The sequence below is a fragment of the Calypte anna genome, chromosome 1, assembly GCF_003957555.1.
Source record: "Calypte anna isolate BGI_N300 chromosome 1, bCalAnn1_v1.p, whole genome shotgun sequence".
Lineage (NCBI taxonomy): Eukaryota > Metazoa > Chordata > Aves > Apodiformes > Trochilidae > Calypte > Calypte anna.
This window is the reverse complement of record NC_044244.1, coordinates 55,263,016-55,290,524: the sequence shown is the minus strand read 5'-3', so window position 1 is coordinate 55,290,524 and position 27,509 is coordinate 55,263,016. Positions and strand designations below refer to the sequence as shown.

At 38.2% G+C, this 27,509-nt stretch overlaps 1 protein-coding gene across 1 annotated transcript in view; it reads left to right on the top strand.

The window, feature by feature from the left end:
* The window catches only part of POLR3B (RNA polymerase III subunit B), a 79,605-nt gene that overhangs the window by 42,353 nt on the left and 9,743 nt on the right, over nt 1-27,509 (top strand). The window contains exons 20-26 of the mRNA XM_030468058.1: nt 6,648-6,857; nt 8,666-8,824; nt 10,113-10,230; nt 10,965-11,107; nt 20,869-20,972; nt 21,888-22,054; nt 24,431-24,544. Of these exons, the coding sequence (XP_030323918.1) occupies nt 6,648-6,857; nt 8,666-8,824; nt 10,113-10,230; nt 10,965-11,107; nt 20,869-20,972; nt 21,888-22,054; nt 24,431-24,544 (1,015 nt within the window). The remainder of the gene's footprint in view (nt 1-6,647; nt 6,858-8,665; nt 8,825-10,112; nt 10,231-10,964; nt 11,108-20,868; nt 20,973-21,887; nt 22,055-24,430; nt 24,545-27,509) is intronic.

The following is a 27,509-nucleotide window of genomic DNA, read 5'->3' as shown; positions in this document are numbered from 1 at the left end:
CCTGGGTCAGTTTCCTTTGGAAGAAGAAGTCAAGTCATGGGCTCTCAGCAAAATGGGTGAAACAAAATAAATTTTCTGATGTTTTAATAATTATTTTTACAAGTCTGATAGGTGGTTTTTAAAAGAACAACCATTTTGTAAATTTGCTGTTGTGGGTAATTTATACTAGCTGAGTTCTAATCCTTCCTTTAATACACAGCTAAACTAGCATTAAAGAATCCAAGTCATGATCCAAAGGCTGTGATCAAGCTGCAGAGAGTCCCAAGAAGAGCCTGGCCAGTAGTCCATCAATTCAGACAGCTGTATTCAGACTTGTGCTGTACATGCTGGTTTTATGTCTTGTATTAATGGCTCGTTTGCAAGTTAAGAGCTGCAGTAGAACAACTCTGTATCATGAAAAAACTGCCACTTCTGTTTAGTTTACTAAACCATTTGTTTGGTGCTCTGTGTTTCAAACTTAAACACTGCACCTTTTGTGAGACTTCCCTGGCAAAATTAATAGCAAAGTAACTTGAGTTTTCATGTTCAGTGCATCAAAATAGTAGAGTATAGCAACAGATGCATGTCCTTCCTTTAAATTAAAAAAAAGAAAGAAAAGAAAAAAGGAAAAAAGCAATGCAATCTTTTTCCTTACAGTTCTCCCCCATCCCATTATCTTTCCCCCGCGCCCAAGTCTCTATTTTATGACTATTAGTCTCAGAAGGTTTGGTTAGTTACCACACACAGTTAAGCAGGATCAGTGTGTACAGAAAGCCAATTCAGTATCTGTGGAGTTCTTTTGTAGTTTTCTGTGTGAAGGTTTTTTTGCCGTTTTGTTTTGAGTGTCATTTGCAATTCATTGTCTGTGTTTTCTGGGGTTGGTGTATTCAGCTGCTTTGACCCTAGGTCTTGCACATTTAGCTCCTTGGATACAATCCTCTGACGTTCCTGCTGACGCTAGGAACACAAAAGCCATTGAATATCCTGAGCAATAAAAAAAGCTTTTGTTTCGGTTTGTTATGACAAAACACCTGACTCAAAGAATAAGCAGCTAGATAAAAGCACATTTTAAAAGTTGGCACATGACTTGAGCTATATTTTGCTTTGCCTTAAGTATCTGCAAACACCTGAAGCTTTCTGTAATAACTGCTTAAAAATAATTTTTAAAAGCCTCTGTGAGTGGCAATATGTAGGGTCAGAAAAGATTCTTCTCTACTCTTCTTGATCAAAGGAGACTTGGAGAATATTCCTGAAATATTACACATTCTTTTTTCTGTTTGTGTTTATGAAAAGATGTGATGTAGTACTTCAAACCCCCTCATTTAAGTAACCTTTCACCCTCTTTGGTTTCATCCACCATCCTGAAATTGCAGAGCAGCTCCTGATCCAACATTGCCAAGTAGAAAGTCTCATGTCCAAGTCCACTGTGTCACTCCTTTGACTATCAAAACCTGGGAGTGTGGAGGGAGCCCCATGCTTGGGCCAGGAGCCTTGTGTTCCTCAACTCTGACCACGTCACAGGCCTGTGCCAGCAGCTTTGGACAGTCTTTACTCTTTCTAAAGCAACATCAAGCTGTGGAAAAGTGTGAAAGAACAAATAAATGGAGGGTGGACATCAGATCTTGCAATAAAGTCTGTAATCCTGTATCCCTGAGAAGTGTTAGGTATTAAAATGTTAATGTTTCTTCAGGATAACATTAAATGCCCAGAAAAGTACCTCACTTGCCTGGGCAGAATGATTTATTTGGTTGGAGGGCTAGGGCTGTGCTTGGTGAACAAACTGGATTTCACTGAAATTAAAATCCCTCTGCTTTGGCATAGGTAATTTACTATGTATGTTGTAGGTTGAACTGTAAGACTGACGGGAAGTCATGATTAGTGGCTGCTACAACAGCAGCTGCAAGGACCTCAGTTGAACATTAACATTACAGTGCAAAGTTAAGAGTTGTAGCTTAAAATCTGAGAAGTATTTAAGATTAAAATACAAGAGCCTGCACTGTTTGCATTCTGTGTGTTGCTAAAATAATGTTTAAGCAGATCCAAGGGCCTTACCATTAAGGAAAGGATTTTAAATTGAGCTTTTCTGTTCCATCAAGATGCAGGATTATCAGTCACTTTTACACACTGTACCTCTGTGACTGCGAAGCATTGTGTAAAAACCTAATTAAGAAACATACATATTTTCCTGCCAGTAGCTCACCATATTGCGCACGCATATGCACATCTGTGAAAGCAGAGGTGTGGGTGCACAAAGCAAACTCTCTGCTCTCACAGCCCAGCTGCAAGCTGTGGTTTCTACCCAAAAGTCATAACACAATCTTGAGTAAGCAAAGGAGAGTTTGGGTGACTTTAGCCCATGAAAGAGCAGAAAGCATTTGAGGGGAGGGTGGTAGGTGGGTGAGAGGTTTATGTTGAAGCAACTTCTTCTGGTATTACAAAAAACCCCACACCTCTTACTGTGTCATGGACATTCTGCTTTGCTACTGTTAAGCAGCAAAGCCCTTGATACACTGCTGTTCCTTGTGCTGTGACCAGCTGAACGTCAAGTTGAGAATGAGATTAAATTTGAGTTGAAAAAACATGTTCTTCAAGGAAACAAGTGCTGGGGGTTGTTGGGTTTTGACAGTTGTGAAGTGCTTGTCAGAGGGCTGAGAGATAAAGTGCTCCTAAATTTATTACAGGTAGCCTATTGGCAGAGGATCAAAACAAATGTCAGCAAAACTGGCTGCTGCTGGTCAATCATCACAGCTTGACCTGGATGTTGTGTGCCCAGGGCTCAGTTGTGCTCTGCAACACCATCAACACCATCTCTTTTTGCCAGCTCACCCCTTGCTCAGCTCTCATCTCTTTTTGCTGCTCTCCCTGGTAGCAGACACAGAGGTGCTGAGGCAGAAATGAGCCAGGCTACGTTCCCCACTTTACCCATAATCTTTTTAACCGATTTTAAAATCTTTCTACAGTGAAAAGAATATTTCAAATGCTGAACATCCAGATTACTTAATACTCATGCTCTGAAATCTCCCTGAGCTGAGTTGGAGTCCCCTCCACAAGGTTCAGTGTAGCATTTAAAAATTCTACTCTTTTCCCTGTTGGTTTGTGCATAAATAACAGGACAGGTTAGTAGTAAATCTATGGTGAAATTAGGGAAATACAGCAATTCTTTCCTTGGCTTGTGCAGTACTAGTCCTATTGGCTTGTATCTTAAGTAGATTGATTTATGTGTATGCTTGTTAATTTTGATTGTACAGTTTAATGTTGCTGTAAGTAATACACCAGAGAATTGGTGTATTACTTATTTTAGAGTATTGGTATTACTTCTTTTAGCTGGCTGTTAGTTCTGGTGAGTTCTCAATACTTTCTGTATCAGAATAACAATATCCTATTTATGCTAAATATCAATAGGTATCATTTATGTACTGATTACTTCATGCTGAGAAATGATCAAATGATACATTAAAAGAAAAAAAAACAAAACAAAACCAACTTGTAAAGAAACTGAGAACAGGAAAGAATTGCTCATGTGCATCCACAGTATAGCAAGTGCTGAGAAAAGCAAGAAAATTATCTTTGTTGTATCCAGGTCAATCTTGTGTATTTTGCTTTAAACAAGGCTAATTACCAATGAAAAAAAATAGGTTCTTGCTGGTGTGATGATTATAAATGTGGGTCATTGTGAGCGGGGTTTGTTATGGTGAAGTTTAATTATACTTTATTTTTGCTTGGCTCTTTGGCTGAAGCAAACAAGGACTCTGTTCTTTCAGAGAGAAAACAGAAATAAAGCTAGTGACTTCCTTCATTTCAGTGCCCACACAGAGGGGTTGTCCCAACACACCAGTCCTCAGAAGAAGAGAGCTTCTTAATTTTAAATAAGCAGGTTGTGGTTTAAGGCTGTGGTTTGTTAGACAAGTCTAGAGAAGGCATTATTTGTATAACCTTTTAATCCTAGCAATTAGGACTAATATTGCTGCTGTACCACATGCTTTTTGGCTAATTTCTCTTGTGCTCTTGAATAATTCTCTTGCCAGTTTCCTGCTAGGATATCCATCCCTGATACATACATATATATATATATATTTATTTTGATACAGCTTTCAGCTCCTGAAGAATTTCCTGAATACAGTTTATTATTGAAATTTAAAATCTCAATGATGTCAGTTGCTCATGGCTCCTGGTCTGATACAAACAGTAACAAGACTCATCTGACAACTTTGAAATACATGAAACGTGCAAGAGAGATGTAATTTGTGTTACCTGAAATATGTAAAAGTGTAGTCTCTAATCCTTGTTATACCAGAGACTTCCAGAGGTTGTTACTGGGGTATAATGGACAAGGCTGGCTATGATCAGGTTCTCCAGACTTCATCCCATCTTAGCATCCCCAAGCAGTGAACTGTAGCAGGTGCAGCCGATGAGCTGCATATGCATTGTTTCTCCCAGAGGAGAAAAAAAAAATTGCAAGCATTTAAAAAGTGAAAGTTGGCCTGGCTAACTAAGGAGGTTTTTTCTCAACACCAGTAAAATGTACCTATCCATGTAACTTTTAAAATGAGCTCTGCAGCAGGCAGCTTATCCTGAAATGCCACCAGTGCATTTTAGGTGCAGAGGGAAAATATAGTCTGAACCTCTGAGTTTTTAGTTTGGAGTAGATTTTCCTAGTTGTGTGGTTGGAAAACCAATTTTTAAATCAAAGTGCAATGAAAAAAATGTCTAATAGTAATGGCTGAGGGAGCATCAGAAGTCGTAGGGCCTTCAGATGGTGGTCTCGCAGGAGATGACTGGTAAAATCTTCAGTGTTGATGGAGGGCATGGTCGTAAGTTGTGCCAGGGGAAGTTTAAGTTAGATATTAAAAAGAATTTCTCTACGGAGAGGGTGATCAGACATTGGAATGGGCTGCCCAGGGAAGTAGTGGATTCTCCATCCCTGGAGATATTTAAAAAGAGACTGGATGTGGCACTCAGTGCCATGGTCTGGTAACCGCAGCAGTGGTTCAAGGGTTGGACTCGATGATCTCTGAGGTCCCTTCCAACCCAGCCAATTCTATGATTCTATGATCCAGGCCGTGCCAGCTTGCTTACTGGAGACAGAAAATGCTGCTCAGGGATTATTAACTTCCTTCTCCAAGAAAAAGGCAGAAAAACAACTGCTCAGGAGCGAGAGCCGCCATTAAGTGAATCCTGTCAACTCCACCATGTCTTCCTTGCTGTTTAAAAATGATGTGCCTGTGGCTTCAAAACCATTTTCTAGAACCAAGGAAAGTCCAGGCATGCCAAAGCTTGTTATAAGAGTCTGTTTTCAGATAGTGTCTGTTGAGCTATTTCATCGTTCTTGTCCTTGGGAAGAGTAGTCCTGTGGTGGTTTAGGAGAGAGCTTGGTGCTAAGGAGAAGGAGATTATTGGAAGTGCCTGTGATGCTGCTTCATTTAGGTATTTGGGTTTCTAGACATTTTATTTAAATGCAGATATTTGGAAATTGCAAGGAGATGCATAAAAAACATGAAGCTAGCCTCCTCTAAGCTCTGATTTGTGTTCAGCTGTACTGTACTCAGGCTATGTGAAGTCTTCATTACATGCTGGCTGTTTTGACCTTCCCTTGGAAGCTGCCAGCCTCTGAAATTGCAGGAGAAAATTGAAAGGTTTTGAAAGACTTGCCTCCTAAGCACAAGTACTGCAAAGTATTTAGTACTTAAAACTTTAAAACTTTTCAGACTATAATTTCTTAATTGCTTAGAGATATAGCATAGTTTTGGTACAGCAAACTCTAATAACATATGATTGCCTTCACTTTTGTTCTGCTACACAACAGTTTATGTTTCCCTGCTGGGTGTTAATTATTTTTTCCTCAGATTTCAGAAGACACTTTGGCAGTCTGATGGGACAGGGCCAAAAATTTCAGTCTCAAGCTGGGAGGTCTATACAAAGGATTGAATTCTGAGCCGTAAATTTAAAATTAATTTCATGTAAAAAGACAAATATATCGTGAGGGAACTTTTACTGCAGTCTTTCTAGCAATGACACTTCTAATTTCAGAAAGTAAATCAGTCTTGGCTGCTGCTAACTGTATGCTTTGTTCATACTTTGTGGCATTCTAACACAGGCTGTTGTTGAACTAATTATTGCCCTGGAAAAGGAAGGAAATATGACGTGGAAAATACAGACCTTAATATGCAGTTCCTTCTGAACTCAATAGGAGTTTTTCTGTTGAGTCTCATGAAATTTGGATATGTTTTATGAAATGCAATTTCAGCTGTTGAAAAAAAGCCCGTGGCTATTAGAACAATAAAAGCAAACTTTGTATTTTCACTGTTAATCAGTGTCACAATTGAAAAAGAAATCTTATTTTCATTCAGTCATATAGGACCTGACTTCGATATCTTCTGTTGCTGTTATCTTTGTACTGATGCTGAGGGTTTTCCTATTTAAGAAAAAATAATAATAATTCTTTTAGGAAGCTTAAATTAAGAAACCATTTACGTCTGTATTTAAATATAACAATGTAAAATTGTTTTGATATGGTCTCTTTTTATGTGTTTTTTTCCCTTCTTCAAGAATTTCTGTTATTAGATGAAATTCTTCAGTTTAGTTGATTTGCATTATGTTGCTCTTTTAGCCAGAACGTTTCTGGGAAACACACTGATGTTCACACACTTTTGTTTTTCTTTTACATTCAGGTACTATTGGCTACAATCAAAGAAACAGAATAGATACTCTTATGTATCTTCTAGCCTATCCACAAAAGCCAATGGTAAAAACAAAAACAATTGAACTGATAGATTTTGAAAAACTGCCTGCTGGACAGAATGCTACAGTTGCTGTGATGAGCTACAGTGGTTATGATATAGAAGATGCTCTGGTCTTAAACAAGGCCTCTTTGGACAGAGGTAATTACCATCAATCCTTTCTCCCTTCTTCAGTGTGTGTTATAAGACATTTTAATAAACTTCTTGTTACCCTATAATAACTTCTGTTGCAGGTATACCAGTACATCTCCAATTAAGAAATCAAATTCCAAAACTGTTTTGAATGCTTTTCTTTGTTTTCTGCATGAATAGTGATTGTAATTCCATGTTTGCAGTGGTGCAGTGAAGTTGCCAACGTGTGAATGAATTTCTGAGTATGGATATTATAAGAAAAAAAAAGGCTCACTTTTGACCTCAAATTAAAAAGTATAAATGGCCCCTTTTTGAAAACAGCTTACAAAAAATGTAAGGTATTTGATAATTAGTTCTGTTGGGCTTGGTTTTAGATGGTTACCTGAGCCTTTGTTCCTTGCTAGCAGAGAGGTCTCATTATTTTCACCAGTAACAAAAGCAATAGATTAGACTTCTGAATGTATGTTAGACAGAAATGAATCACCTGGCAGTTTGTGTTATTGCAAACTTGATGCTCTGAGGGAACAACAGCAGTATTGCCTATTGTCTAAAGCAAAATATTTTTAGTATGTATTCAGAAATAAACCAATGACCTGGTTCCCTGAAAAAAAAATCTGTACAGTGCAGTAATATTTTAAGGAAAAGTACATAAGCACTAAATAGAAGGTAACTAAATGAAACATATATTTGGGTTGGGCTGGGCTGTTTAACTCTTTCCAGAATTATTCAGTGCTTTATGTTAATGCTGCTGGGGGCTGGAAAAGAGTTGCCTGAAAACTTAAGTCTCTCTTTTCTCTCTTTTCCAAATAAATTCCCTTGAGAGAAGGCATAGTGCAGTGTGATCAAATTGGTTTTAGTTTTGGGTGGCCAAAATCAAATTCTTCCATGACTTTATTCCCCCCACACTCTCTTCCTCCTAGTTGCTAGGCAGCAATAATAGTATTCCTAGACATGTATCTTTGGCATTAATGTCTGCCGCATTTAATTTATGCCTCCTTTTCTAAAACAACAACAGGCATGATTTAAAACTGAATGTTTTCTTTTCTCCTAGACTGGTAACATTTACAGGGAGAGCTGTGGTGCTTGTCAGGAGTTACTTGACGTAATCTAAAGATATAGATGTACTGTATGTGGCCACGGACATCCTTCAAATTAACTAAATAATGTATGGTTATTAGAAAGCCTTGCTCTTGGCTGTCTGTAATTCTAAATGTGATACAAATGTTTACTAATGTGGTGAGGTTCAGTACTTGGAGAGAAATTCCAGAGATGCTGCTTTTCTCATCTAAAGCCCCAAACAGACCTATTTTAAAACAATATATGTAATTCAGAATTTCTTCAGAGGGGAGAAAAATTGAGTAATGGGGTGATTATATGAAACACTCAATCAGGCCATGCCTGGTAGGCTAACTTGTGTCAACCACAAACATGAATGAAAGTTAAAGTTTCTTAAAAGAAAGAGGTGCTGTTCTGATCCCATTACAGTCTCTCCTCCCATGTTTTGTCTCCCTGTGGACCACCAAAGGTAAGAGGAAAGATGAGTCCATGTGTATGCAAAGTCATAGAGGAGGATTATCACAATGTCAGAATTGGACTGTAGTCAGTATCTAAAAAAAGTAGCGTGCATGATCTGATTTTTAGTTAGTAGGTATCCATGTGCAATGCTGGCATATTCAAGACAATGAATTGTTCAAATAATGAAAAAATATTTTATATTTTGTACCTCAGCAAGTGGATCAGCATTCTTCATGGATTCTGATAATGTGTTGTAAGAAATCTTTGAACTCCTGGGCAGACGAGTTTGTGCTATATTTTAGGTTTTGGAAGGTGTCTTGTATATAAGAATGCCAAGTGTACACTGAAGCGTTACACAAACCAGACATTTGATAAAGTTATGGGCCCAATGTTGGATGCAGCTACTCGCAAACCCATCTGGCGCCATGAAATTTTAGATGCTGATGGCATCTGCTCTCCAGGTATGTCAGACTACATGTTAAGTCACAGCATGTCCATATTCTGAAATAAAAGTTGTTCTGTTAATATTTCATGTGCATCGTGTTTTATACTTATATAAGTATATAATTTATATAAGTATATATATTATTATAATATATATATTATACTTTATACTTTTTTTAATTGAAGGTGATTGTATTGGAAATTAAAATAATGCTATAAATGTTTGTTTCTTAAAGCAGTGCAGTATAAATCATTAGGCAGGGTTTTTTGTACACGAGAAGAGGAAGCATTATATTTAAGTAGAGGAATGTGTTTGACAGTGTGAGTCTATTGAAGCATTAGAATTTGTATTTTCCTTATCTCCCCAAACTAACAAATTTTAACAATTGTTTTTTACTGTTTATTTCTCATATATTCATATATAGTGTTATCCTTCGGTTAGGAAATAGCTTAATAAATCTGCTCAGATCTAGTAAGAAAGGTGCAGTAAAAAGCACTGAACTTAATTCCATTATAGCAGCACAACTGGGTCACTTTTGCACTTTAACATATCACAATGGAGCTTTCAAAGTTAATTTAAAAAAAAAAAAAGGCAAGAATCTTTGGAAGTATTTGGATAGGTAGGACTAGGACCATCTAGAGACTAAGTCTGTTCTCAGTGTTTTGGTAAAAACCTGTTTGAAATAGCTCATTTAGACAGAAGAGACATAGGCTGAAGTTCAGTGTAATTTTGTATAGGAGATGGGAGGCAGGTACTTGATGTGCAGCAGTATCATTGGGCGTGCTACCAATCTGGTTTTCTATGTGAAGGGCAGGATAAGGGAATGGAGAGGAAATCAGCTGATGTGTGAGACCAAACATAATAGGAAAAAAGTAATTGCAAAGAGAGACTGAAAGTAGTCTTGCACATCTCACTGTGGAAATGATGTGATGTCCTGAATTTAGGTGTGAATTTCTAAAACTTGTCAGTTACCACTATTGTTTGTTAATTTTCTCCATATTTACAACAGATGACTTCTGATGCCTTTGTGTATTCTTTAAACCCTGGGTATGTTGAATATCTGTTCTCATAGTGCACCCAGTGTGCAAGCTCTTCTGTATTCCTTACAAAAAAAAACCCCAACAAAACAACTAGTCTAATGATTCCCTTGCCATGCAATATTTAGTAAAATAAAATGGCATACTTCCCAGACATGTATCTCCTGGTTTGTCTTCCAGCTTACCTTTTCAAGATTTATAAAATGTGTTTCTAACAGAGATAGCCAGATATGTTTTCATGATGCTTTTTTGTCTTGTTCTTTGTAGGTGAAAAAGTAGAAAATAAACAAGTCCTTGTGAACAAATCTATGCCAACTGTGACACAGACACCTCTGGAAGGAAGCAGTGTGCCTCAGCAACCACAGTACAAAGATGTGCCAGTAACGTAGGTTGCATCATAACCTTATAACTGGGGAAGGTACATGGAAGATAGCTGAGAAAATTCTCAACTCTATAAAAGTCAAAGGAGTAAACTTCCCTCTGTAAATTAGACCTAGTTCTGTAGGTCTTTTTTTCAGAGCCCTAGGTTATTTTTAGACATACCTAGCCACTAAATCACTAATAAGTTTGATTCTGGCACCTGAAAGGCTGGAATTGCAAAGAGAGGAAGAAACCCTCCTGAAGAGGTGTGTATAGAGAGCAATCACTGAGTGGGTTGCTTGGAGCAACCAAGGAGAGAGCTAAGAGGTAAAGGGAAGAGGGGAGTCACTCATGGATGAAGTAGTGAAGAAACAGGAGAAAAGGAGGATGAGTGGGAGGGCAGAGAACATGCATATGCTTAGTGAGGGGGCACATTTTATTTAACTGAAGATTCAGAAATTTGAAATATTCTAGGAAGATTTTTCACCAAGAAGAGCCAACTTGACAAAAAATGACTCCTTGTTCTTTATGAGTTCACTTTAATTCTGCCTTTGTATCTATTATATCTCTGAAGTCTTTTCTTTTCTAGAAATATACCATACTCTGGAACTTACATATAATCTTTGCTCCAGTGGCCTACCATGTATAAGTTCCACGAAGGCTACAGTTTAGCCAGCAGCTTACCAACACATAGATAGTTGCATGTAACTTGTATTTGGTTTATAGATGTCAAACTCATGTTTTGTCTTCTTGTGCTAGATACAAAGGTGCAACTGATTCTTATATTGAAAAAGTAATGATTTCATCAAATGCAGAGGATGCTTTCTTGATCAAAATGTTGTTGAGGCAAACTAGACGTCCAGAAATTGGAGATAAATTTAGTAGTCGTCATGGGCAGAAAGGTAAGCTACACATTTAATGAAAAAAATGCATATTGGGAATGCCTACTATACATACTTGATATCAATGTGAATGTATCCATTGGTTGGTTCAGATCTTTTATGAATGCAGGGGTAGAAAACCATATCTTTTTTTTTTTTTTTTTTTTTTTACGTTCACCTGGTTTAGCAATGATGTTTCTGTAACTGAGGAGAGGAACTGGCAAGCACAGCTCTCTGTTGACTTATGAATCTGCAAGCTACAGTAGTCACCCATTTTAAATAAGAACAGGGTATTGAGGGTATTTTGTTTGGGTTTTGATAGTTTTTTTTTCCTAGTGTCAATCTGGCTTTAGATTATAGATTTGTAAGTGGGTTATCAAGAGAGAGATTGGAGGCAAGAGAGAAGGGACCTACTCTCAATGGACAGAAAAGACCAGAGGTGGAACAGAATGTCTGGAAGCCATCTGTGCAGAAGTATTGCTCTAAAGACAAGGCTACAGATAGATAACTTATAGCATGGTGTAAAAGGGAAGCAAAATCAGGGATACAACTAGGAGTGCACTAGTCAATTGTGGGAAGAAAGGGAAAGTGTTTTTAAAAATACCTGGGACATGGTCTGGGACACGTCTGAATCCTAAAACTGGGAGTTGAAAATGGGTACCTCCTAGGGAGATGCTTGGTGGTATGTAGCTCTCTAGTGCTAATATTTTAAGTAAGATGTAAGTAAGAGGCTGTTTCCATATCTGTTGAAAAAAGTACTGGGCACCCTTTGACAGAAATGGCACAAAAAGGTAACTCAGAGCATCCTCTCTAAATCTCAAAGGACTGGGAGATGTAGGAGGGGTATTAAAGAATCTTCAGCATATACAGTAATCCTCTGCAGTCTCTAGGTTTGGTGATCAGGACATATATCTAGAGCAAACCTAACAGTCACAAGAAGTGAAATGGTTACAAAAAGCAGTAGGTAATTGTGAGTTGTTAGCAGATGTTGCCTCAAGTTTTTGTGGCTGTTTTCCTTAGACTACAGTCAACAGCAGGATTTCTCATTACGTTCACGTCTCAAGAATCACCTTTGCTTCCACAGTATCTTTCCATGGACCTGTAAAACTGGTTCTTGAAACTAATTTACTAATAAGTATTGAAAGATTTTTCCTGATTGTATTTTCAAGATCGTTTTTGATCTAAAAATAGGAAGCAGTTCTCACTGAGTCCCCAAGTGATTTGGAAGCCAGCATCTACTGCAGGCTTCAAAACAGTAAAGCAGCAGCAGTACGTTCTTGACTTTCCTTTTTAAATCCAGGCTGGTTCTTGCACTACAGGATTGTTTTGGTAAGTGAGAGGGGGAAGATCATTAGCTACAGAGGCAAGCAGAGAACTTAGCAGTTGAAATGATTCTACTACCCCATTCCTTCCTTCTCTCCAGGAAGAACCTTCAGGGAGGTTTTGTGTAGAATTCTTCCAAATGATTTTTTTAATCTTGTACACAGTGAAGATGTGCATTAATTTTAAGACTAGGACTACTTGTAGAGCAAATCCCACTTACATATATTTTGAGCATATAATTAGTCCTTTTTCTTTATAAGTGGCCTTTGGCATTTTAGCTGCAAGTTATTGTATAACAGTACGGTAAGTTCTGTGCATGACAGATTTTCTTACTAGAACAATATAAAAAAAAGCCAATAAATTATATTAAGTTGCTTTGCTTATCATGATAAATATTTATGGGGTTTGCATGAAAAATTTAACCAGGTAAGGTTTTTCTCCTAGCTTGGGTTATTGATATGCACCTACTGAAATAGCTGAACAGGATTTAAATGGAACTGATTTTCATACCTCTCCAAAAACTAAGAAAAAGGGTGCTCCACGAATCTGGAGCCATCAGAGGAGAAAAGGTAGAAGTTGAAAAAATTACAGAAGGAAACAGAAATGTGTCAGCCAGGCTGCAGTATGGCTCTAGGGCCTTCTATACCACTGAATGCAGCTAGGGCATCTCACTGTCTAGAGCAAGCTCATTTTAGAGGTCTCTAAGGCAGACATTGCATAATACTTCAGCTCCTCATCAAACCCAGATACTCATGATCATATGCAGAAACAACTAATATGCACAGTGTTGGAGTTTGGTGGTATTTTCTTTGGTGGTAATATCCCAAAAGCCATGGAAAGGTAAGTTGTGTTGTGTTGTTTTGTTTTGTTTTCCAAAGTAAAATACCTGTGGAAAAACAACATGAAAAACAACATCCTAAATGCTTTAGGAAACCTTGAGGGTGCCCATAATTATGCCTGACATTGCATCAAATTAGAATGACTAATCCCCCATGTATCTGTGCTTTGGACATATAATAATAATAATAAGCCAAAACCATCAGTTATTCAGAATAGCACATGTCCCTTTCAGCATGGGTTTGGGGGTATCAGAGGGAACATTGGAAGAGCTGTGTTACAGAGTTTACAGACATGTGCTTTTTGGCCAATACATCAATCTGTAGTCATCTCGTGTCACTGAGGGGAGTGATCGTATTCTACATTATTATATTCTAGTAGGATACATTGTTTCACTGGCTTGTAGTATTTTATGGGGAAAGATGTTTCAATAAATGGGAGAAGGGGAAAAGATTCTTAGTGGGGAAGATACATGTGTTAGATACCAAAAAAAAAAAAAAAGTAATGACCAGAACAGGAGTTCACTGTTTGGCGACTTCCATTTAATGGTACAGAATTAGATACTGACATTTATGTTGGATCAGAGACAGTAACAGAATGGAAGAAAGGCATGAAAAAGAAAGGGAAAATCTCCTTTGCCAGCTGTTTAAAAATACAGCTACTATCATCCTTCTCTAGCATAATTGGAGAAGAATCTGTTGTAACAGAGGAATATAGACAGTTGTGAAACAAGCCATAATACTAACCTTTTGACGTTTTTGATTGAGAGAATTTTTAATTAGCCCTGAATTTGTTCTGTGATCTTTGGATGCAGGTGATGACGACTTCAAGTTTAATATGTGAATGTTAGCTTTAAGCCCATCATAGGGCCATTTAAACTCATGACGAGCTTAAATTAATGGTTATCTTGATTCAATGAGGAAAGAAAGCCTATTTCTCTTTCTGTATTGTCAGTCTTTTCTGTGAAGTATTTTTATTTTCTAGAAGAAAGGCATGAGATTTGATTTCACAGAATTGTAGTAGTAGTTTCAGAGTAGTTAAACATGTATAGAATAAGAGATTGCACAAGCCACATTTCTCAAGGTTTTTGGGTTTTTTTCTCAAGGTTTGGGTTTTTGGGGGGCTTTTTTCTGTATTCCAAATTAGTTTGTATTCTGAAGGTATACTTTGTCACTGGGTCAGACAGAAGCAGAATAGCAGAATTGCACTGTGTCTGGGATATGACAGATGGAAGCTCATAGCCAGCTTTAGCCTTTTATTACAGAAGAGCCTTTTTTAAAATATGTTGGTAGATTTTGTAGGTCTCTAATAATAATATGGAGTCTCTATGATAATCTCTATGTGACAGTACCTCTGTACTTGCCACCGTCTTTGTGTCCTCTCCCGTGTCAGCAATGTATTGGCAAGGGTCACCACTTCTGTCCTGTCCACCACACCCTCTTTCCATTCAAGTCCATGTTTTAAGTACACTTCTTCCAAACTGCTGGTAAGTGCTAGCCTTTCCTTCAAGATGTGTAAAGGAAGAAGTGTATGTGGAGGAGAAAAAAAATCTAATGAGGCCATCACATTGTGTTGGGCAGCACACCAGCAAATATTTTGCTCTGCCTCAATGTTCATCTTCAAGCTGGACATTTCAGTAATGTGTCTGGCAGTAGGACTTCTGCTTTAGTCTATAAGTCCTTCAGTGTCTAATGTCTCACAAAAAACCACATACCTACCAGGGAGGACTTATCTTAACCTGTAGGACTTTGTTTTAATTACGTTGCATCACATATTTTCCAGAAGGACAAAGAAACTTTTTTTGTTAATTATTTTGGTTTTTAATCTTGCATTCTTCAAGCAAAGTCACTTTTCAAAGCACAGAAGGCTAGAGGATTGTTAAGCTAAAGAAGCTTCATCTGAGTTCCATACAAACTAAATTATTATATTTCCAGATTTCCTCTTGCTTTGCTACAAGTCACAATGAGGAAGAAGTTGGGCTCCTTTGATGTGAAAAAAAGCAATATATCACTTCTCTGAAAGAACATTTCTCAGTCTCTCATGTGAAAAAGGATTAACACCTCCAACAAAGGTCCTGTAGATCACAGAACTAAGCAGCAATACTGAACAGTATTCCTGAGGAGTGGAAAAACTGTATTTAAGCAAGAGATTGTTTGAACTGGCAAACAGAAGCTTTTTAATAGCTGAAGATCTAAGATAAAGGATTAAACCTTTCTGAAGTATCTGCACTTAAACAACTCTAGAGACAAGGAAGCGAGTTTAAATTCATGAAAGATGGTCTTTGTTTTCCTAAATGAAACATGTTCTTTAGAGTCAAAACAAAATCCGCTCAGAGCATTGTCAACTACATGAACTTTCATGACAATACCACTTATCTGACCTTGCTTATTTTATAAAGTTTTTACTAGTTTAAGCATCTGCCTACTGCTTGCATAACTTCATAGTTGAAAATAGCTTCTCTTTCTAATGGGCTTTTGTACAGTGCATACAGGCAGAACATGCAAAGTAAGATGTTAGTTTTAAATGGCTACTTGTGTAATTTCCCCCTGTGTTACAAGTCAGACTTAGTCATTTGTATCTAATAAAACATCAGTGGTTTTATAGGAATTAAATTATTGAAGTGGCATTAAAAAGAATTTGCTGTTATCAACTGCAGGAATGTGGGATGATCAGTAGTTATCAGGCATTAGGAAATGTAGAAATAGCTTAGCTTATTTTTGCCTTTGGAAGCTGAATATGAGAAAACGAGAAGTTAGAATGCTATTAAAACCTCTCCTACCTTTTTTTATAATTTTTATTTATTTATTTTAACAAACCACTGCTTAGCTTGCTGTTTTAAGAAGAAAATTGCAGCATTCTTTATCTCAAGCAGCAAACAGGTAACCTTCTGACCTTTTCAGTAAATCCTCAACTGAACCTCTGAAATTAGGGTGATTTAGCATTTTATGGCACAGAATAAAAATCTCTAATTCTGTTTCCAAATAGTGTATACTGAACACACATTTTATTAAGCTCTTGACTCATTCAGCCATGTGTATTTTGTAAAGTTCCTATGGTTATTGTTTTACAATAGCTGCTTCCAGAAGCATTGTAAGGGTTTCAATTAATCAGCTCTTTGTGTGCTTCAGACTATGCAAATTTATCACATCAGACCATTCAGCAGCTCATGGGAAAGCAGTGTACAAACTGTATTGTCTTCTAGCACCTCCTCTCATTTGGAGTGATGTTTTTAATAAGAAAACTAATCAAGTTTACTTATGCATTATTTATCTGTTAATTTTAATTCCGTTCTTTACCTCTTATGTCAAATGGGATGTAGCAAGTGATATGATAGATCAGTGAATGATTTAATATTGAACAAAGCCTATGTGATGCAGCACTTTTTTTCTTCTGGACTTGTTTTATGCTTAGTTAGCCAACACAGTGTGTAATTAGAGACTTTTGAAGCAGAGGTACGTTACTTTATTTTTGCAGATCTCTTTGTCACTTTTCCACAATACATAGTGCGGTGTTACAGCTATAACTTCTCTTAATTATCTGACATATTCTTATATCTCAGGAGTATTTTGAAGTCCTGGCAAGTCTGGTAAATCTAAAATAGATGCCTTTCAAGTCAGTTTTAGCTCTTTTACCACCATGTCATTAGAATAAGTAAACAAGCACATTTAGTAATGCGCTTCGTTTTATCTTGCTGATAGAAACTGGTATTACTGCTGCTTCTATTCACTTAGTCTCCTTTGCTCTCTAATGTCCCTCCTGCTGGTAGTAATTAGTTTTCTATATTAGGTTGTTTTGACTTATTTGATGATTTTTTTTTTTTTTCATTTGGCATGTGTGTGTATAGAAGGCATCTTATCGTAGCCTGGTGAAAAACTTTCCCATACTGTTGTGTTTTGTCCCTGCCCCCTCCCAACCTCCCCCCTGCCCCCTCCCTGCTGAACTGCTGTTTTACAAGTCTGTGGATGGTGGTGTTTGTCAGCAAACTGTAAAAGCAACCACATAAAATACATCAGTTATGGAAACCTGACTTTCTCCTGATTAAGAAAAAAAAAGAAAAAAAAAAGCTCTTAAAGGATGAAAGTACTTTCTGGGTGAAAGGATCTCTGTGCTCTCACAGGGCCTTGTGGAGATACACTGCTGTTGAGATGCTGGGATTGATGCAGATAGTGTGTGTGAGGATGGGGGCCATCATGCAAAGTCACAGGGTTGTCATTTATTGGCTGCCGTACAATAGCATTGAAAAACACTGCCTATGCCTGTTTTATACTTGCATGTTAAACCACCATAGATGTCTGATTTAAGTTTATTCTCATTTAAACTGTTATCCTTTTATCCTTGCAGTAAGCTAACCATGCTTAGTAATCAACTTGTTTTGTTTTGGTTTTTTTGTTTTTTGAGAGAGAGGCATATCTTTCTAAATTATACATTTTTTGTGAGGTAGCATTACAAAATTGATATTCAAAGCTCTTTTCGAGAATTCAGTTTGGTTTTCAGTTGATAAAAAAAATAGTTACAGCAAGCTGCTGAATACTTTCTTGCTCAAATGTACAGTTATCCTGTTAGTCCACATTGAAACAAAACATCGCTTTTTTTTTTTTTTTCCCAGGCTTTTGTGGTTATTAATATTTCATTCGGGTTTTAGGTCAGAACTACAGATTGTGTAGATAAGAGCAGATTCAGGCCCATCACAGAACAGCCTTTAGTCTGAAATTGTATAAGAACAGTGAAGAGAAAGAAGGGGGAGAAACCAAACTATTTTGGATCTACTGTATGAATGCTGCAGAATGGTTTTCATGTGCTGTCTAAATCTGTAATAATTAGGAAATCTTAAAAACTTGTAGTAAGAGGCAAAGCAAAGTTACCTACTAGTTTGAGTGTGTCCTGTGTATGAATATTGGAGGAGGGGTGGTTGGGCAGCTCATTGTGCAGTGCAGTTCTTGCATGAGGCAACATTTGGAACTTGAAGCTGTCTTAAATCCAACCCCTTCTTTTTTCCTTTACTGTTTTATTAGCTAGTTGCAACTGATAATTCCAGTTACATGGATTCATTCACTTGATCACTTTTTTGCAGCTGCTCAGCAATGCAGAACCACGAGGTTTGCCTTGTAATGCCCCACTGCAAACTCTGGTTCAGGGGTTGGGCTGAAAAAGAGTAGCAAATTCAGGAGCTTGGAGTGCAGACTTGCAATTATTCGGCTCTTAAAGAGCTTCTGAAGGCAAATGACTGCAAAATAAAATCAGGATTTTTACTTGAGGATTTTAATTTTAATTCAATCAGGATTTTATTTTTGAAATTAATTGCAGTTACTTGCTTTTAGAAGTAGTGTTGTATATAGGAAAGGTGTCTTTGAGTGGCTTTTAGCAGTTTTTTATGATAAAGAAAGAACTTTATTAAAACACAGAGGAGGAAGATATTTCTCTCTGTCCTGTTCTCTAAATAAACTGGGTGTGCTATAGATCGTTTACAGACTCAGCTACTTCTTAAAATACAGAAGCTTAGAATTGAGGTTTATAGCTTTCTCTTTTTTCTTTTCTTTTTTTTTTTTTTTCCCCTCCTCTGTAAAGTGGAAACTTTATAAACGGCCTAGCGAGCTTCACATTGCTGGATTCTGTCAAAATATTTTGTTTTTAACTTCTAAGCTCATTATGCTGTCTTTGTGTTAACTTGTATTAAAATCTGTCAGCTATGACTGGTCTCATAACCACAGTCAGCGGACCAGAATAAGTTAATTATTTACTTGTGTCACTAGTGCTCTTCATCTAATGAAATGCACAGCTGTGTTAGATCTGCAGTTGGGTGTGTAGGTCCCATTGTTATACAAGTCAGCGGAGGGTAGAAGCCGCTATGATGGAGAGCCCTCAGTTCTTTCTGCTGTTCTGCCTTTCTGTGTCGATTTCATGGATCTTTTATCATTCACTTTCACACAAAACAAACAACACAGTGGCTGTCTGCTATGGGAACCAGCTTGGCATATAAAAGGTTTTCAGAGCCTAAAGTAATTTTAAGTTAGCTAAGATTTAATTTTTGGCTTACAGGTGCCGGGGAGTCCAGATGCAAGCTAATGCTTTCTTAGAAGTAAATGCAAATGAGGCAAAATGTACGTGCCGTAATACAGATATAATAAAGTATTTTTGTGTACAACTTCAGGATAAAAAGGCTGTGCACACAAGAGATAGTGGGTTTGATTTACTTATTTATTCGTTTCCATTTTCAGCAAATGATTGCTGCTTGGCAGGGAGGGGTAGGAGGATGTTATTGATTTATCATAGTAGAACAATGAAACTTAGTTTGAATAAGTTTAAAAACTAAATAAAACAACAACAACACCCCTGCCCCAGACGCTCCAATCGTTTTAGGTTGGGGGTTTTTTTCTGCTCCCTTCCCCCATACTTACTATTCCCATTCTATTAACTACTGTCCCATACACCTATCCCTGTCTTACTTGGACAGTGGAAGAGGAGCTCCCTCCTGAGCAGACGCCAATATCCCCCTGTGAACTGGCTGCTCGGGAGATGCCTCATTAGGGATGTAACCAGCACCCTGAGTCTTCCAAGAGCCCCCTCTGCTCCAGGACTGTTCCCAAAGCTTGCTCTGGCAGTTGCAGCAGGCTGATCTCAAATAGCTTGCAGGTTTTTTCAGCTCTAAGGGCTTCTGGAAGAAATTGTCCAACTGAAACAGTAGCTTTGGTTCAAAGGAGTACAGGCTTAAGCAGCTGTATTTTAGCACCTGAATTTGAATGTTAGACCTCTCACTCATTTTAAGCTGCGATGTTTTGATTTGCAGAATTCAGGGTAGAAACCATTGTAAGGTCTGGATGGAGAAAGTTGGGATGTACAATAGACTATTTAAATGAGTTTTCATGTTTCTGTTTAATCTTTCCTAAATAGTTTTAGAGTTTGGGAAGTTGTGTTTGGTCTACACTGAGTACTAATGGAGATTAAAAAAAGCTTTCAAACTTTTAAAGGTACAGTTCGTGTTCATGAACTGACAAAATATAAGCTGTCTGAGGAGTAAATTTTACTTGTAATTAATCAAAACTAATTTTTGCTCAGCAAATGAGTGTTACTGGAATAAAAAATTGGGGGTTTAATTTATTTTTTTTCCTCCTACTTAGCTCTTCTGTGTCCCTAAGTCCTAACTTGATTTGGTTTTATTCACTGTATTTAGCAAGCTGTATTTGTATGATAAACAAATTTCAAAGCAATAATAATATTGTAAGTCCAAAGAGATAGTGCAGAAAGACTTATGTCTTCATTTTTTTTTTTTTGAGGATCTCTATCATCAGCTTTAGAAACTACATCTCCCTCGAGATGTTCCAATCTGACTGGTCAGAAGTTTCTGGTTGCCTCTGGAAAACTCTATCTAAAGCTTTCTTCCCTAATTTGCTAACTCACAAATCACTGGGAGCATTATGTAAGGGTATGCTAATTTTGCTAGTCCTATCACAAGGGCTGGTGATTCTATCCTGCAGGTTGTGAGCACCGGTCATGGTAATGAATCTGGGTAAAAAGTGATCCATGAGAAAGAGAGGAGGAGGAAAACACTAAAGAAAATCTGGTGATGAGCGTCAGCCCTGCTGGTGGTTTGCTGTTTGTGAATTGAAATGTTTTCTCTTCTGCAGGGGTGTGTGGACTGATTGTTCCTCAGGAAGACATGCCATTCTGTGATACAGGAATCTGTCCAGATATCATAATGAACCCTCATGGCTTCCCATCACGTATGACGGTTAGTGGCTGTGTCATGATTACAGAGGCAGTGTCCCTCAGTAGGGAAAGTGAAGTAGGTTAGCCAGAAGAAATTAAAAAAAAAAAAAAAAAAGATTGGAACATGGTTTCACTGAGAATATTCTCCAGTCATTCTCTGCTAACTCTTCTGTAAGTATTCCACACTCTCTTTTGAGTATTTTCAAGCATCCTGCTGGAAAAGGAGTAGGGATGCAGGCTGTTTGTCCATCACTTGTATTTTGTTCTCTATCAAGCTAATATGAATGCAGCTAAATACCTCACTGGCATCCTTTCTGTTTGGAAATTCCTTCTTCTCGCTCATTCTTCCTTACTGCCTGTATCCAGTTACCAGCTGGGACAGACTTTGAAACTGATATCTGGAGAGAAGTTTCAATAATAGTTCTAGACCTATATAACTTCTTATGTTACCCATGCCTCCCTGGCACTGATGCAAGTCTTGCACCTGTTCTGCAGGGTCACACTGACTACACCACAGCTTGACCTTTGTACAGGATCTCCATTGATTACTTCGTGCAGCTTCTGATCTTTTTTTCTTTGTTTGCTTCTTCCTGTCACTTTCCCCTGCTGTACTGTAGCATGTCAGTCTCTGAGGCTGTCTTCTAGAGCAGAAAGCCACGCTGAATCCTGCTCATTTTCCAGACAACTGGAAAAAACAGAGCTGCCTGACCCTGAACCTTTAAAGTGTTCCCAGGCCCTGCGAGGTGTCTGGTTTTCACTCCCTCACACAGGGGATGTGAACAGGGAGAAGCCTCCCTGTTCTTGGGCTACTTCCTCTCTTCCCATTGCATGCAGTAACCCAAGCCATCATCTCAGACACTTTACCTGGCTAACTTATGTTGTCACCAGTCCAGCGATTGGAGCAAGCAAGCTGTTAACTCTGCTTTTCTTTGCACAGGTAGGAAAGTTAATTGAACTCCTGGCTGGAAAGGCTGGGGTCCTTGATGGCAAATTTCACTATGGAACAGCTTTTGGAGGCAGTAAAGTTAAGGACGTGTGTGAAGATCTTATTCGCCATGGTTATAACTACCTAGGGAAGGACTATGTAACATCTGGTATCACTGGGTAAGAATCTGCTCTATAGATTAGACATTTCAGAGGAGTGGGGAAATCCTGTTGAGACACAGCTGAAAAATCTCATGTCTCAGAGCTCAGGAGCTTTCTCTTATTTGCAAACCGCTCTGTGAGGTGGAAGGAAGGGGCTGAGGAATGGTGCAATTTTTTCTTTTTTCTTCAAAGTATTTTATGTTTCTACATTTTAAGAATTACTATTATTTGTGTGGCTGTAATGTGAATGGCCCTTGTAATACATATGAAAATTCCCAACTTTTAATGCATGACAAGTAAAGGTAAAATCAAGGTTTTCTTTCTGAAATTTTGTAAGAAATTTCAGCTTTCTGTTGGCAGCAAATGTTGTATATGCTTGGAATCAGATAAACATTTTCATATTGACTTTAATAATACTGTAAAATATGGGTTTGGCAGGTGTCTGTTCCTTGGGAATATTTTGTGTGTGCTCTTTTTCCCTTTTTTTTTTCTTTTGATTACACAATGATTCAGTCTGGCATAATACTCTAATCTGCAAACTTCCTGCTGTGTTGATCAGACTGGCTTCTGAGACGCAGAGTTCAAAGAACATAAGATAGTTTAAGAAAAGGGAAAGGCCATATGGCTCCACATGCCGGCCCTTCCAAAAAGTATCTTAATCCTACCTTCCTGCTATTTTTATTATCCTCCCAGTCCTCCTCAAGGAACAAGTTAAGGTCTCTCTTGCAAGTGTTTTTTGAATGCTTTTTATTTTAATTGCTATTCCTACCAATTTTTTCCATATGTTGTTTCTCTTTTTTGCTTCAGAAAACTTATTCTGTTTTCCTTAGCATTTCCATATTCCGTAACTTACATATCAAGTAAACTGATGTTTGAAACACTTTCTGTTGATACATCATAGTAACTTTTAACAAATCTGACTGACCTTGTTTCCTAGGGAGAATAAAATCATCTAGCTCTAAAAATCCCCTATCCCCAGACTTCAACTTTGTAGTACTTAGCTTTGGGATACTGATATTCTTCCAAGAAAATTTCACATGCTTCATGTTTGTTATGAAATTTGAAGGCAGATTTCATAACAATGTGGAAATTTGCAAATTCCAAATGTCTGTTAAAGTTTATTATCTTCTTCAATAGGCAGATTTTGGAATAACAATGCATTGTGTCAGTAATACCTCTGAATGGGAGGTGAAACTGTTGTTGCCTGCTTGTTCTCACATTGCACATACATTAAAAAAAAATCAGTGATAGTACTGAATTTGTTTCTCTTTGTTAAATCTGGTTGTTCTTAGTGCTGAAGGTGGTAGCTGGGGAAATGACTGAATGCTTTCAACTGGTGCTTTCTCATCTCTAGGCACTTACACTGTTCTTACAGTTGGGGATGATTTAAACACACAAATCTTTAACTATTACACCATCTCACAGAATGGAGCAACACCCTCCTACTGCTTACAGATGTTCCCAAGCTGATCCAAGTGTCTAAACGTGCATCTCAGGAGCACTTTCATTGCTGCCCGCCCACCTAAGCCCTCAGTGCCAGCCCAGGCAAGGTGCTGGGCATTGCTACGGGGCACCTGCACTGATGCAGAGCCACTAAGGGAGGGCTTTCACCCTGCCAAGTCTTGTGCTGTGCTTCCAAGTGCTGTGCAGGGAGAATTAATGGATGGAAAGACTGTCAAGCTCATAGCCTGCCAATGCTAAGCTGTCCTGACAAATGCAAATTCTTAAAGTGCTACAATAAAAATGATGCTCTGAGCATTTTTGCTGCATGTATTTGTTTACACACGTGTTTACCTCAGTGTGGGTGATATAAAGTGAGGGAATGCAAGTAGAAATATCTTGAGTCTCTCTTCAGGATGTGACACATTTACAGTTTTTATGGGTTGCTGAGGACACCCTTGAAACACTCCTGCACAGGGGAGGAACTTATCTGCTACAGCTGAACGTGTACCTGCAGCTGGAGCAGGGAGTCTGTGCAGTGTATGGACAGAGCTCAGGAGCTTATTCCTTGCTAGGGTGGGTGCAGCAGTACGTGGTGCTGAAAGTGTCCTGTTCTTGTGTTCATAAGGGGTCCCTGTGGGCTTTGCAGTCTGATTGCCCTAAAAGCCAAAACACATTTTTCTAGAGCTCCCAGATAGTTTCAAATTCCTCCTTTACATGATCATAGAATCACAGAATCGGCTGGGTTGGAAGGGACCTCAGAGATCATCAAGTCCAACCCTTGGTCCACTACTGCTGCAGTTACCAGACCATGGCACTGAGTGCCACATCCAGTCTCTTTTTGAATATCTCCAGGGATGGAGAATCCACTACTTAATGATGTTCCTGTCTCTCTTGAGGTAAATATGTGCTAACTGTGAATATCGGTTTTGTTGTGGTTTTTTATCCCTGCAGGGAGCCTTTGGAAGCATATATCTATTTTGGCCCTGTGTATTACCAGAAACTAAAGCACATGGTGTTGGATAAAATGCACGCAAGAGCTCGAGGACCCAGAGCAGTGCTCACCAGGTATTGTTACAGGCTGAAGCACAAAATTCTTAGTATACATTCAGAAATGTGCCCAGTTGACTGACGGGTATAAACCAAAGGTCGTTTAATTTTTGATACTTTACACAAAGTGCTGTTACCTGTTGATACATTGTTACAGACTGATAACTCTCCTGTCTGCGATAGAAGGTTGTTCTGAATGTCCAGGTGTGCAGTACCTGGTCCAAAATTGAGTTTGCTTCTCAGAGTTGTGTTAGCAGTTGGTAACAATACCATCTGCTGATTCACACTCTGGCCCTTTCCTGTCAGACTGCTTGTATCACAGGTATTTTAGGAGCATATTCTTTTCTTTAACATTTGTAGTTTTGCAAAATCAAGTATGAGTAGAAGGAAAACATTTTTTTTTAATATTTTGGTATCTTTAGCGGGTTAATATTGATGTGATCTGTGTCTTCACTTGACAAGGCAAAGCAAATGCATTGGCCCTAGTTTACTGCAAACAAGTGTTAGAATAATTTGCATCCCTGATATGTTGCACTTTACCTTGCAGACTATTCCATTCAACTCTAAAACTGACTCTAAGGTTGTATGGTCTGGTCCACAATTACCATTCAGTATCATAGCACCTTCACATTAATAAGCAGCAAAATTTAGAGTTACCTGCAATAACTCTACATTTTATTTGCCCAGTTTAAGATATGTCCTTAGTTCTTTTGGAGTCATGATCATTGCATTAAGCCTGAACTTGGTTTTCTCTCTAAGAAGAAGGTTGATTACCTTGTTGATGTCTCCTGCTGTCAAATTTTGAAGTCATGCAGATGTGCTCTGAATAACAGGTAGTATAAGCCCCTGGAGATGGGCTTATATTATCTGGGCCTTTGGAGAATTTGAAGCATCCTGCTTTCACTGGTGTTACTTACCTTTTCTCCTTAAAGCCAACCTCTAAGGCTGCTTGCACTCATGTCCTAAATTGCTTACGAGAAACAGTTCAGTGGCAAAAGTTTTGCTTTCAGGAGACTTCTAGTGGATTGTTTAGCTCTCCATCTCTCTCCATCACATTAGGATTATTTGCTGAAACTTGCAGAAAATTAATTACCAGCTAGTCTTGAATATTCTAGCAAAGATTATTCTAAATATCCCTTGACAGTCTTTCTGCACTATCACAGCCACCATTTATACTTCACCTGCTGCAGGATGGTACTTTCCCTTTCAACCCGTCCCTTTTAAACTGTTTGAGACGTAAGAACAAAGTCATCTCTGCCATGCCCTTACTCTTCCCTATAACAACCATGATTCATATTCTTTCTTAATGTATTTTTATGCTTCTTACCCTGTGCTGACCCACTTTCTCAGGCCTTGCTTGACTGCACCAGTTAGCAATAAGTTAGCCTTCCAATAGGTGCACTTTCCACCTGTGGGTGTACTTAGGAAAAAATGGAGGGGCAGGTCTCTACTGTACCTGATAGAGAAGACTGTTTCTCTTTTGCTTTCCATTCTGTATTTTCTATGCCCTTTGTCTTTTCCAGCCTCATACTGTTTATAGACAAACTGAAATTATCTCATGCTTTGCCTGCAAATAAATTTTGATGATTGAACTGGGAATGAAATAATGAAAAGTTCTTGGATGAACTTTTCTACCAAACACATTCAGAGGAGGAAGTGTAGCATAACCATTATTTCTTTACTTCAGATGCATGATGTGAATGATATTTCCAAATCATGGGCTGTCTGCCCCATTTTCTGTTCTTCGGTGGCTTAGTCATGTTATTGGTGCTTCACAGGAAAATCAAAACTCTCTCTCTTAGCTAACAGTGCCTGCAGTTGGTTTGCTGGACCTCCTCACTCACCCAAATCCCTTGATCTGCTTTTGTATTGTCTCCTCAGCTGTTTAGAGAAGTTGAATTTAAATGAAACCTAAATCTCAAGTCAAGGTAATGTTTACATGTAAAGATGAAGGTGGTGTGATTTCCCCCACCCCTTGCTTTCTTTGAATTCTTTGTTCAGTCAGTAGCATCATACTATGTAGCTGGGGCTCTTTGTTTGACTTTCAGGAAAGCTAGTGGATGTTCAATTTATGCTGCCTCTTGACTAGTCTTTTAGGAATTTCCTTTTTTCTCCTCAGCTAATTAAACTTTTGTTATTGCCATCGCCTCTGCTGGGAGAGTCTGCTTTGCCAGCTTTCATACTCACTATTGTTTTATCACTGATTTCACTTCCTGGAGAGTAGGTTGCCTCTAACATTGTTTTTTGCTTTTAAAAGTAAGCCTGTTTCAGCTTTTAGCATGCAATTTGGCTGGTTTTGTCTTGAAATGCATTTTGTTATATATTAAATAGACATTAACAAGCTGAGCAAACCTATATTTTCATCTGGAATAAAGCAGTAGACTTGTTTCTCTTGAATGTCACTGATTCTAGATATTGCACTGATTAAAACAAGACTTTGTAGAATTGCAAAGCAGCACTCTTTGTCAGCACAGTCAAAAACCACCAGGATGTTGCCCTCTGAATTGGTATTTGTTAAATGAGATGCAATACTTAATTTCTTATGCCAGAAGTGGTTGACAAAATATTTAAAACGTAGTTCTCTGTGTGGTGTTGCCTAGATAACCAGTCCTGCTCAATCCTTTAATCAATATGCTGGGTTTTTTTTTTTAATTTTCCTTACAAGAGATCAATATAAGCTTTCTGCATACATAGTTGTTTGGATGGACATTGTCAGAGCTGCCACCTGCATGTCTTTTGAACTTATCAGATGTGCCACTTCCTATTATGCTGCAGGGGAGCACTGTGATGAGGTGGGTCAGGCCTCCCCTCTGCACTCTGGGGCTATGGTAACACAGTTCACTCCACTCTGCTCCTCCAGGTAATACTCAGCTTCTTGGAGGTGAATATTTCAGCCAACATCTCCATTTTGAGTTAGCCTCTAAATTTCTTTAGTAGGCACAAGGGAGATCTGCTGAGACCCACAAGGCCGCCTCTTATTCAT